This window comes from Onychostoma macrolepis, chromosome 01 (genome assembly GCF_012432095.1).
Source record: "Onychostoma macrolepis isolate SWU-2019 chromosome 01, ASM1243209v1, whole genome shotgun sequence".
Classification (NCBI taxonomy): Eukaryota; Metazoa; Chordata; class Actinopteri; order Cypriniformes; family Cyprinidae; genus Onychostoma; species Onychostoma macrolepis.
The window spans coordinates 16238674-16251697 of NC_081155.1; the positions used below are offsets into that span (position 1 = coordinate 16238674).

The following is a 13024-nucleotide window of genomic DNA, read 5'->3' on the forward strand; positions in this document are numbered from 1 at the left end:
TGTTTACGGCTAAAACACGCCTCTTTCATCTTTATGTGACCCTCTAAACTCTAGCACTGTCTATTCTAATTCTGTTTTAGATTTGTTTTCCTTTTTATTTAAAAAAAACAAAAACATGAAGACTTGCACTCTACTTGTTTTCTAACTGCTTGTTTTCTATAAAAAGACCTCTAACACTATAGCTTTCTCTATTCTTTTTCTGTTCTATCGATCTGTTTTCTTTTTATCTATTATGTAATTAACAACAACAATAACAAAAAACTTGCTTATTAGAACTTGCTTATTATTGCTCTTTTGTTGATTCTGATTGCTTCTGTTGTTCTCATTTGGATAAAAGCGTCTGCAAAATGTCTAAATGTACATGTTTCTTTTATTATTGTTGTTGTTAGTTATGCATTCAGTCCTAAAGCACGCTCGAGAGGCCATATCATCACCTTACACCGGTTTGTTGCTGGAGATTGATTGGCAGTAACTGGACGGGGAGTTACCGGACACCGGAGGGCAGGCTGAAAGATCCCCGTGGGCGGGTGGGTGTAGCTGAGGAGTGCGCGTGCGCGTGCGCTCACGGGGCTCGTGACGTTCCGGTGCTAACCGACGGGAGTCGGGAGAGGAGAGCTCTACTACACCGAGAAGAAGCAGAGCGAGTGCGTCAGTACACCGGAGGGACGCTTGACAAGGGAGAAGTGGCCAGTCCCTCAACATACCAAGGCAAAACCAGGGAAAACGAGAGCTTGTTGTTCTTCTCCTCAGTCAGTGTATGTGTAGGTGAAACCGGAGCATGTCACTATGACAACGACTGGACTTTACACCGTAGCCTTCTTCTTCTTCATCATCTCAGTAACGTTAGGTGCTGCTCTGTAGATATCGTAGTCGCAGTAGTCGCGTAGGACTGTCAGTTGTCAAGCCTTGAAAAGAAGCCGTAGAAGACAGTCATGGATCAGAGACCTGCTACAATGATCAGCTAGCGTCTTGTGTGTCCATTCTTCACGATTAGAGGAGAAAGCGAAGACCGCACACCTGGAGCAGCATGGATTTGAGTAGCATCAGGAAGCTCATCACTCGATACGTGAGTACAGACGCTATCACTCTCTGCAACTTGTTGGTCTGGTTTCGAAGGACAGCGCTGCTTCCGATACACTTTTTTTTTTGTACTTTAAAGCTAAAACGACCCGTTGTATATTAGTGTGTCCGTTTGTAAGGCGTTGGTGCATCACTTTTGAGGCTCTCTGTGAATATGGAAAGAGCTAGCAATATGGGCACAACACAACCAACCGGTATCTTCTGTTACTAATCTCAGGCGATCGTATAATGAAGTTATCACTGCGGCTCCGTTCCGTTTGACTGTGACCTGATTCTCAAACGAACTCACTAATGTTATATTTTCATGCCTAACGACGATGACACCGGCTGAGCTCTCTCATGACTGAGATTCACAGAGTATGTTGTGAAATATCAAAACTGGAAATTAGCCTCAATGAATTAAAAGGCAAACGCGCACGCGCGGAGGGCAGGTGTGGATGAATGATACAAAAAAATGTGAATGGTTTAGTATTGCACACTTGTCAGTATAATACGTGTGTATCCCGTAAGTGTTTGTTGTTCTTCTTTTTAAGCATTAGAAGCACCCCATGAAATCCCCATTTGGTTTTAAGAACTGTTAGATATAGACTATTTGATTAAAATCTAACATAGAATAAAATATATAAAAATAACATGCTCTAACCTAAATAGAATCTAAATACAAAATCAGACATAATTATTATTTATTCATTGTTTTTTTGCCCACCAAATGTTTATATTTCCTCTCTAAAAATCATGATTTTTGGCAATATATAATGTTTTAGTCAAGATCACCTTGCTAGTTAGGCTACTGTAAAAACAATGATCATATAGCTACCTATTTTTCTGTAATTTGTGGGAAATATAACTGCATCATGAACTACAAACCACACTGAAAAAAATGAATCATTGAATTTACTAAAAAATTTTAAGGTAGGTGGTTGCAATTCATTTATTTAAATAAACAAATTTAATTGACTAACTTTCAACTTTTTAAAAATTTTTTAATTTAAATGTAGCTCAACTAAATTGTTTGCAGCCACTTACCTTAAAAAAATTTTGTATCTTTTTTTTTTCAGCAGCTCAATTTTGAATAAATGTTTATTTATTTGTTTATTTATTTTGTTTGTGTGTGATATATAATTTAGTTTGACTTGAAAAAGATGATTTTATACTCTGTCAATTGATAGTGGCAGAAATGCATGTTGTTTTGTGCGTCAGTAAAAAAAAAAACTCCCATCAAATTCCATTAGAAACAAAGAAACATTGTTGCTCTACATCGTTTTATTATATAATCCAGTCGTTTTCATAGACGTGTTCAGTCGATAGGTTACTGTATGTCATTACTACACAGATTAGACCTGTTTTTAAGCCACTTAGCACTCAGTATAGGCAAGAGTACATGCTAAACCAACTGTCCAAGCTGTTGGGGGTTAGAGAAAGAGATTTGCTCAGTAACCGAATCAAATAGTGTTGTCAAGATTCGTTAATGGGTTAAACAGGCGGGGATGTAAGGTTAAGGACATTTTACAATAGAAAACAATTACTGCGAAACAATACAAAATGTTATAATAAATATGTTAGACACAATTTTGAACAATATTTCTGTTTGTCGGTTGGTAGCTGAAATGGTGAAAAAACTGCATGACTATTTAGTTCTCCATCACTGAAGGCCATATGAATCTGTTATTGTGTAGTCTGTCACTGTATCAAGCAGACATGTGAACAGATGAGCAAAATCTCTTGCACTGTCTAGACAGTCTGCAGAAAACCTGATGAAAAGTGTGTGATAAACATGACGTGAGTAGTGATGGTTGTGTCATGTCACAAACCCCTCTCACCTGTCTGTCTGTATGTTTGTGTTTTGTTTGCTCAGGTTTTACGGTAAACCATGTAACACATAGGGCTCAACAATAAGGGTGCCCTGATGAACGATTGCATCAGTGTTTATTATCATTGAGATACTGTAATCATTTTGAATTAGCTTGTAGTTTTGAATTTAGATTTTAATGAATTTTGAGTTATTAATATTTTTGTAATTTTTATTAAATATGTCTATATAGTTATTCATTTTTATAGCAGTTTTAGTTGTGGTTATTTTAGTACGTAAAGTAAATGAAAAAGAGAAATGTTGCCTTGTCAACAAGCTAAATTAAAATAAGTTTTATTTTATTTACATGATTCATAAATTTTATTTTATTTTAAATAATTTTATTTTTAGGCTGTTTGTCACAAAATATTACAATTGTTGATCATATTCATGGGTTTTCATGCCTTACAGAGATCTTTTTGACCGTGATGTTTTATTGTTGAGCTCTGCACACGTTAAAGCAAGGTTATCGTTAAACCTTCAAAATCATATTTGCATCGTTGAGGTTTGAGAACAATGCTTCATTTGAAATGCAAAGCAATAAAATCCAATTGATTTTTTCTAAACTTTGAAATGAATTCATCCTGAGGAAAAGTTGAAACTTTTATGAACGTGAAATGCATGTCAGTTTTGCTGGGAAACAGGCAGTTTGTTTATCCCACCCTAACCGATCATGAGAGCTGTGTCATGAGACCGGACTGAGTGTAGTCCCATGAATGTGTGTGTGTGTGTGTGTGTGTAAGATTGCCTGTGAAAAGCACAGTCCACCCCACTGCTCTTTGATCTAATGCGTGGTAATGCAGGTTGGCAGAGTGAGAGGAGAAAGGCAAATGAGAGTACCGGGTAGATGAGAGGGGAAGAGAGATGGAGCAAGAGAAGACAAGAAGAGAGAAGGATGGAGAATGAGATGGGTCAGAGGAGATGAGAAATAAGTCCCTCTGCGGATTTGACTGGCTCAGACAACAAAGGAAGTGACAGTGGAATGATTTGCTTCCACCTGTAGTAGTGCTCACTTCCAGAGTCTGTCTGCTGAATGGCCATTTTCACTATAGGAAGATAAATATGAAATGGAAATCTGAAACCTCTTTTTATATGCAAAGCTCATCGTTTTCAGTTCAGCTAGAATTAGTTGGAAATATGGAAATTGTTGTCTGCTTTGAAGTCTGGAAGAATGTTTCCTGTTTAGAATTCATAGTAAGCATGTCAGTTGCAATCCCAGTGTGCGCATTCTAATTTAAGGTGTGTGTTTTTTTTCTTTTTCAGTATTCAAATTGTTAAAATACTTCATACATAAAATACTTAAAATCGTACTATTGCTGCAGTATATTGTATACTATACTAGCTCGAATATTGCAAATGTACAGTTTTTAACAGATTTTTTATTTTATTTTATAATACAGAATAATTGTCTTTATATATAAACAATACTTACAATTATTAACATTACAGAACAGGTTTCAGTTATTTATTACTATAAAAAAAAAAACCCCACTCCCAGCCATCACCGGTTTCTGAATAATTACCAGCATTGGACAGGAAGTAGCATGACTGCCCATTTCCTGTCCCAGGAGGCTCAGTCTGAGGTAATTTGAGCTATGTGTACATAGGTAATCTCATTGTCTGTGGTCAGCATCAGGAAAGACTTATTGGAAATCATCCTACATGAGCAGGAATATATGATTCAGCTGGTCAGACAGTAAAGCAACATGGAAAGTCATGCCAAGCAAGTTCATACAGTACATAAATGTTTCTCTCTCCAACTATGACCATAATCAGCTGTAGACTAACTAGCATGAAGTCTAGGAGTAGAAGTATTATTAGGAATATGCACAGATTAACCAGAAGTATTATTTGTTTGTGATTTATCTTTTATTTAAACTCTTTCTGAACTCATAAGTTGATCTGATGTGCATTGTAAGAAAAAAAAAGACAGTAGAAAGGTACTGATCATTTTCTGCCAGGACATTATCTGTTAATTTTATGGGTATTTTGTTTAACCCCTAAAACATAATGGGCTTTACTTAGAGTGTAAAGCTAAGATGTGTTTACCTAAGACTGCATTTCACGTAAAAATCTAATTGCTAAATAATTAGCATTTTTTTTCTGCTAAGATAACTGTAAACAAATCACAAAATCTAAATTTTAATGAGGTCATGTGACAGTGTAACATACTGTTGTTGCATAATGTTTCATTTCACATACTATTTTAAAACCATTGTATGCGGTAAGCTTGCCAGTTATGTCAACCATGATAACATATTGCATTGATTTAAAACATGTTTACATGACTAGCATTAATGGAGTTTAATGGCGCAAGCAACACATATTTGATCAATAAATCCAACCTAATGCAACACTTTAGAGCACATCATCCAACACAGTAAGTGCCAGCAACTAGCTGACCAAGCAACGAGAAATAAAACTATATCATTAAGACAACCATCAGTTTTACTTAAATAGTCTTAGCTTATGTCATTGTTTGTGCCTCTGGGTGGATAGTAACACCCACAATGTATCGGAGCAAACCATATGTGGATATTTTTACTGTATGTGTCTCTTATGATGGATCACGTTGTTTAAGAATATTCTGTCATCACTTACTTCCCTTCATATCTTTACGAACCAGTATGACTTTTTTTCTTCCATAGTGGCAGAATTGAATTTTTTTGTGTGAAGTTAAGGTTTTCGACTGCTGAGGACTGTTTGCATGTGGCACACTCATGCAGGCACGTACGCATGTTCACCATTCATCTTGTAGACCGCGGACGCTGACCCGTGAACCGTATCCTAGAAGGATTTGTTGGTAATCAATATGGGTGATGAAATGATAATCATTATCCTCACGCTTGACATGTTCACCATAGTTCAACTGAAGTTCATGGTCTGCGCCTGAATTTAAAGAGTCGAGAGCTGTGTTATGAAACGACTAGAGGATTTTGCCATACAAAGCTAAATGTGTTCTCACAAACTTATTTAGACTTTCCATTCGAGTGGCCTGCTGCATTCCATTCTGAGCAGCTGATAAATGACAGCACACTGTCAGCCGAACGCTAGTCCCTCAGGGTCTGTCAAACAGCAGCACCATGTGATTCTTTTCTAAGTAGAATGATCTAATGACTGGTGCTGTGGTCAAACATGATGTAATAATGCTGATGTTTGTTCCCCAGTGTATTTGTTACTGGATTTGCGTTCAGTAAAGAAAAGAAAATGAAAATAATCATAGATGTAGCTTCAGGATGGAAACATGGCTGTGTGTGAGAGCGACAGTGAAAAATGCTAGATTTTTCTTTTTTACCCTTGAAGAAAAACCTAAAGGTCAGAAAGGCATGGTAATGTTTTAACAGAGTTGTTGCCTTCCATGAAAATATAAAAATATCAACTTATCTCTCTTCTCTCAAGCAGAAAATAGCGTGATTTCAAAAAGTGATGCATTTAGCACAATATAACAGGCACTCTTTCTATTTTTTTTCCTCCTCTGTCTCGCACAACTTCACAAAAAATGTTAAAAATGTCTAGAGCATATTCCAAAACAAAAATTATTTTATTTTAGATAGTTGTTATTTGCATATTTTGGTGGGTGAAATATCTCATAGACATGTCTTATCAGTTAAATCAAACATTTCAGCCCTAGACTACAGTCTAGAGACAGTTACATTTGTGAGAGAAGGCCTTGAGTTTGGAGTTTTTGGGTGTAACCCTGTTTAGGCTGTCCTTTGAAGAACCAACATGCTGCGACAAGCAGAGAATGTTGTTCATTCATTAGGATCTGAATTTTTCTAGGTGGATTTTAAATTATTTTCCTAAATAATATTAGATTTATTTTCTTACAAAGTTCTTTTAATTCATTGAGATTCTTGAAGCTTTCTTGATGCACTTATATGTCTACTGTAAATCAAGATAAGGACAGGCTAAATCGTACCTTTGCTTGAAGCCAATGCCCTTTATGATAAAAAACGTGTTGTAGACCTTCTGCTCCCATATAAAGTACTGTAGCTCTTGAGGGCTTACTGCACTCTTAATGCAACAGTCAGAGGAAAGATCCACTGGAATAATGGCCTATTGATGGCTGTGAAATTGAATTGTGCTTGTTAAAAGACAACATGAACCTCCACTCGATAGCAATAGAGAAGACTGAATGCCATTGAATGGGCAGGTATTTATTTGAAAGAGGATTTTGGGCATTAAATTTAGCTTTAAGATAGGGGGAGTGGAGTAGGAAAGAAAGGATTGGTTTGAAATGACCTTCACTGGATCTAAAAGTTATATATTTGACATAGATGGTGTTTTGTTATTTTTTATTTTCAACTTTAGGCTATTTCTCTTAATCTTTGGGAATGTTATCCTGTTTACTACTGAATTCATGTCTATAAATGTAAATGAAAAATTAATCTGTCATAATGACTTCAAAGATTTGTGTATCTGCCAGCCCTTCTCAAGACATCCTGCACGCTTGCACAGAAGATGTGTAGAAATATAATGATGTTTGGTTTGAGTTATTCAACAGACATTCTTTGCTGAGTCAGACTGTCTTTGTATGAAAGGGTCGTTGAGTTTATGCAGTGTACCCGCAGATCGATGGAAGCATTTACAAGGGCTCAGCTGCTTAAATCCAGGTGCCCCTGCCTGCTGGGAATGGAAATTCACATTGCACTTGGTCCTTTGCTGACCTGAGATCAGTTTAACAGTCCGTCTGAAGACAGTTTTAGGTAGAGGAAATATCTTGGTTATGGTACATTGAGTCCTGATTACAGCATTTCTAGGCCATGTTTTTTTTGACACGATAGTAATTATTTATTTTTAGGGCTGACTTTATGTTTCTAATCTTTAAAGGTCATTTTTAAACCAATAGCCTGGAATTAACAATAATGAATTTTTGCTGAATTGGATTTATCTGTTAGATTAAAAGAGCTATTTTTAGCATGTAATGGGCATTTAGCTTTTCGCAGATGTCCAGATGGAAGTTTCATGAACGTAAAGCATAAAAGAGTGTTTTAATATATACCTTAATCTATCAAAAAACACTTTCTAACCTTCATCTGTCCTCGTTCACTTTTTCTTTTTATCCCATGGAGCCATCACTAAAAACATTGAATGCTCTAAATGAGATTAACAGGAGACTGAGCGAGCTGCCAAAAGTTCAGGTCATGTGACCTCACCCCTGTCTGATCCCATAAGGCCCCAGGTGGTAAAAACCAGGCCAGAAAGGCACAACGAGATTTATTAGAATGGGAATTTTGGATATTTTTTTTTTTTTTATTAAATATTGGGTTTTTTAGGGCCTGTGTTTGAACTGAAAGGTTTTGTCTGTCTACACCAGCAGAGCTATTTGAATCGAATGGAGGGACGAAATAGGCAATAGACTGATAAGACTACCAATCAAGAAAGCTGCTATCATCTCACTGCTCTTCAGGCATTGTGTGTATGAGTGTGTGTCAGTCCAACACAAGCGGTCCTTGTCTAAGCGACTCCCAAACGGAGCATGTGACGTACTGTGGAACGGGGATCTACACAACTAAACATAAGGCATGGAAACTGACAGGACAAAATGGACGGCCATTAACAGTGTGACCCAGTGACTTCCAGTTCCCCACAGACCTGTGCTATATCTTCTGATAATGAGAAAGGAAACAAAACGTCACACTTTGTTACACAATATTCCCAAGTGACTCTCCACATGTTCTGATGATGTACTGCCTGCTTTATGCAGGTGCAAGAAAAATAGGAAAGTAGATAACAGTAACACCACAGCCAAACAGTCCAACTGTGCTCACTCACTCATGCAAAGATAGCCACAGCACACATAACACATATCAACACACTTACGGACTGCATCTGTATGAAGCTATAATAATAATGTTCTTTCTTTAGGTCAGAGTGACATTTTAAAGTGCTGTACTGTCAGAGAGCACTTTTTAGTCTTGTGATTTTAAAAATGCAAGGCAGAGCCAAACCAGGGAACATAAAAATTTACCCAATCACCACACACGCACACATACATGCATGCATTACTATTTTATGTTTTTCAGTATAAACATTTCAATATTTTAAACCACTCCATGTCATTCCAACCCACTACATTTGTTGTTTTAGAAGCATTGTTCCTGTAAATTTCTCTACCCGTCAGGGTGGATTATGAAGACTAACATGTTTGTTTGTCTGCCTTCCTGCTGGTTTGTTTAATTATGTATGAGATCAAAGTCACAGATGAAGTCATGTTATTAACATGCCCAGGACTCATGATGATTACAAAATTAGTACTCCCTGTGAGGGGGCTACTTAATGAGCACAGGCTAATTAGCTGGGCGCCATGCTGCCTATTAGAGATCTCTACAGCCAAGAAAAGTTGATTTGGTGATCGCAGAGCCTCACTTGTTGCAATTTACATAGTACACCAGATTATAGAATTATAAAGATTGCTGTTGAAGAATGAGAAAAAAATAAGAGCAGTTACCTGCTGTATAGTTCACCCAAAAATCATCATTTGCTCACCCTTGTTCCAAACCTGTATGACTTTCTTTCTTCTGTTGCGTATAAAACCAAACCAAACAGTTGCTGGACCAGCATCTGTTTAGAAAACGACATGGAAAATCAGAGTTATATTTTGGTACTCAAGCAGAGATAGAAGATGAATTTACTGTTGGAGGCATCCACTGTTGCCAGATCTTTCCTTATGAATCAAGTCTTGTAAAGGCATATGTCCAACACAGTTGGCCGTCTTTGCACTTGTAGGAGCACTTGAAAACTATAAAGCTGGCGGGAGAAGAAGGTGTGAAGGAAAATGCTGCCATCTTTTCCTTACATTTACTTTTAACTTGCCTCATTTGAGTACGTGCCGTGACCGTGGGCCATCTCTTCCCAGGAGCTCACAGGAAGCAGGAGCATTGATTTATTAAGAGTTGGCAAATTAAACCAAACCTCATGAGAGCACCTGGCTTTTTTCGGCAGCTCCATTTGCCAGCGTGGCACATTAATGAATAGAGGGATAATAGTCGACGCCGTCTGTGACTCTCAGTGACGCCAAGAGAATGTGCTGTTTTAGACTCATGATTAACTGGTGGGATTGCGTATGATGATGGCATTTGTCTTCTTCCTTCCTCCATGGGATATTTGAAAAATAAATGAACTTTTTACACCACGTTGCATTCCTTAAGAACACAATCCATTCTTTTGAGTGGCCATTTATTGTTTTGACAATGATAAGTTGTAATGGATGAGAATATTAAGGGGCTATCATTACCAGAAAGCGCCTGTGGTCAGTTTAAATTGGAAGCTGCATTCTTCTGTGGCTGAATACTAATGCTGGTTGGTGGACATGTGTACAGGGTCATGATCATCACATTTAATATCCTGGACACATCTGACCCACTTCAGGCTTTAGACGTATAGACAACACTAAAGGCTGTAAGCAACATCTTAAGGTTTTTATAGTAGTTACCTGAATAAACTGGTTCCTGAGTGTCAACACACTATCTCAGCTCATTTTGCCAAATTTAAACATGTTTGAGTCAAGATTCCAAATCCAGATCCATATTAGTTTACCTAGTATGTACTGTAGTATGCAATACTGTTTCTGAAAATAAAGCTTCTTTCTTGGCATCTGTGGTTCCATGAAGAATCTTTAGGATCCATGGACGAAAGGTTCTATGTGGTGAAAATGGTTCTGTAGAATAAAAATAAAATAAAATGATCTTCACACTAAATAAATGGTTCTTTTAAGAACTGTTCACTGTTCATCCTTTGAGGAACTGAAAATGGTTCATCTATGTCATTGTTGCAAAAAACTTGTATTTTTAGGAGTATACTGTTGAAAATATTCATATGTATGAACAGGTATTCTGAACATTAAAGGCTCAGCAGAATCTTGTTCTATTGACCTATTTTTTTCTTCCCTAGGGGAATTTGAGGGCCCAAAGATAGATAGAGATATTAACGCTCTTGGATATTTGCTTGTGCATCTTCTTGTGGATAGTCAAGCGGTCTTGTATCTCGCAAAGAAAAGTCTCAACTGTTTCACTCTGTATCTCATCTTAGGCTGAATTTACTGAACTGTGCGAGCTGAAGACGAGCAAAGAGGTTGGTTGAAGCGACAACCGGATCAAGCGTTGTGTAACATTAAAATCACGCAGGGAAAAGCCATTAATGGGCACAGCCAGGACCTCATAAGACCTCACAAGCCTTTGAGTCTCTGGATGATAAAGCATGTGAATGAAGACGTTTCTTCGAACTGACGAACAGGTTGAGAGAGTTCATAGTGGTTTCATTGTGAAGTGGAGGATTAAGCCACTTTATTAATGTTAGTCTGAGAGTAGAAATCGCCCTTCATTGTGTTACATAGTACGGCTGAGATCCATAGAAGGCTCAATGGTATAATGAGAATAATGAGATACTATAACAGTATAAAAGTCTAATAACAGTATAGATTCTGTACTAATCCTATTATATTTATGTAAGTTAATATGTGACTGACAAGGAAGCCTAAAGTTATGCAAAGATACAAAGCAGTATAGACTTTATTTGTTTACAGTTTAAAATGTTGTAAATTGCCATATAGCAACCACTGGAACATTTATGAGCTAAAAATTGTGTACTAACAAGCTAGACTGCTGACCATCAGCATGATTAGGAGTTTGGCACAACGTTTCACATACAAGAGCTCTGACTTTTGGAATCAGATGGCTTGAGGGTGTATAACTGATATCTTAAAGTCTTCTCAGCTTTCCTTTACTTTCTTCTGTAAAGGTGCATGTTCTGCTTATGTAATGTCTACCTGTGACTTTCAGAAATGTTTGTTTTATTTTATTTTTTACAGAGTCTTAAATTGGACATCTTATGTTTTATTCAGTGGCCTGGTGCAGATGCACTGAACATTCTCCCATTCAGTCACATATCTGTTATCAGTGTATGGACACACGAGAACATTCTGCGGCAGTCCATATTAAACACCGCTGTGTAATGGTAGATTTCTGCAATATGCTGGGCTTACTGAAAGTCACTGGCAGGTGGAAGAAGCAGACAGATTATGTAACACCTGTTTTTTGCAGGAAGATAAAAGCTGAAGCTATATCACTGATTGCATGGGAATTGAATGGGATGGAGCTGAGCTAGCTCAATTGTGGTGTTAGCTGACTGAAGGCAGTGATGTGAAAATATATCTTTATGCAGCAGCTCATTTTATATTTATGCAGGAAGTGTTTATGCTGAGGTATAAGAGGGCATCTTCATCAAATGTTCGTGAAAACACCATTAGAGTGCAGAATATGTGAATAAACAGGAAGAAATGATAATCAGATTTGTGATGGGATTATAGTCAACTTGATGCGTAGATCTTAAACTGCTCTGTTCTGTTTACAGTAGAATTCTATGAAACTCATACCTTTTCATAAGGAGATTTTTAAAGTAATTTATTTGTAGGAATTTTAAAATCTGTCAGAAAAATAATTTATATATTAGTTTATAAAGTGTTGATTGCTCTTTCTGTTTCAATTCAAGTTAATATATTTTAATACGTGCTGGAAGATTAATATGACTTGGGAAAAAAGTGTAGAGGTTGACAATTTAGAGTTTGAAATTACAATCCTTGTGCTCAATGTTGTGAAACTACAATACGCTCCTTGGAATGAGGATTTAATGCTTCAATTATTAGCTGTATCAAAACTTCAGACAAAGTAATAACAAGTGAATATTTGATTTATCATTGAAGATGTCACTTCTTAAAAGGATTATGTTGTCAGTATGATTTTATTTTTATTATTTTTATGTAAGATTATAACTTTAAAAGGGGAAAATGATCATGGTACACAACTTTGAGTCTTTTTAGTAATACACTGATAACTAAAATGTTATATGCAGTGTGTGTATATATAGATTTTTTTGACAGATAGATAGATAGACTTAATTGTTGAAGACTATAATTTTTCACAGATATAACGGTGTTGAAAAGTTTTCAGTATCTATTGCACTGGTGAAAAGATTTCTCAACCAGTGAATGAACAAATCAGGTTTACTCTCTCTCCACCTTCTTTTCATCTGTTCTTCCTCTGGGTTCACAGTGGGGGCAAGAGTGAATTATTCCTCTGCAGTGCGCTGTCAATTACA

General features: G+C 36.8%; 1 protein-coding gene across 5 annotated transcripts in view; it reads left to right on the forward strand.

The window, feature by feature from the left end:
* The first annotated feature begins 391 nt into the window (after positions 1–391).
* The window catches only part of atp11a (ATPase phospholipid transporting 11A), a 61633-nt gene continuing 49000 nt past the window's right edge, over positions 392–13024 (forward strand). For 2 of the 5 annotated variants that reach the window (XR_009269952.1, XR_009269954.1), the window contains exon 1: positions 392–1066. Coding sequence is in view for 3 of the 5 variants with exons in the window: in XM_058769298.1 (XP_058625281.1) it covers positions 1028–1066 (39 nt within the window). In the remaining 2 variants the exon portion in view is untranslated. The remainder of the gene's footprint in view (positions 1067–13024) is intronic. The other 3 variants (XM_058769298.1, XM_058769318.1, XM_058769307.1) reach the window with 2 other exon arrangements.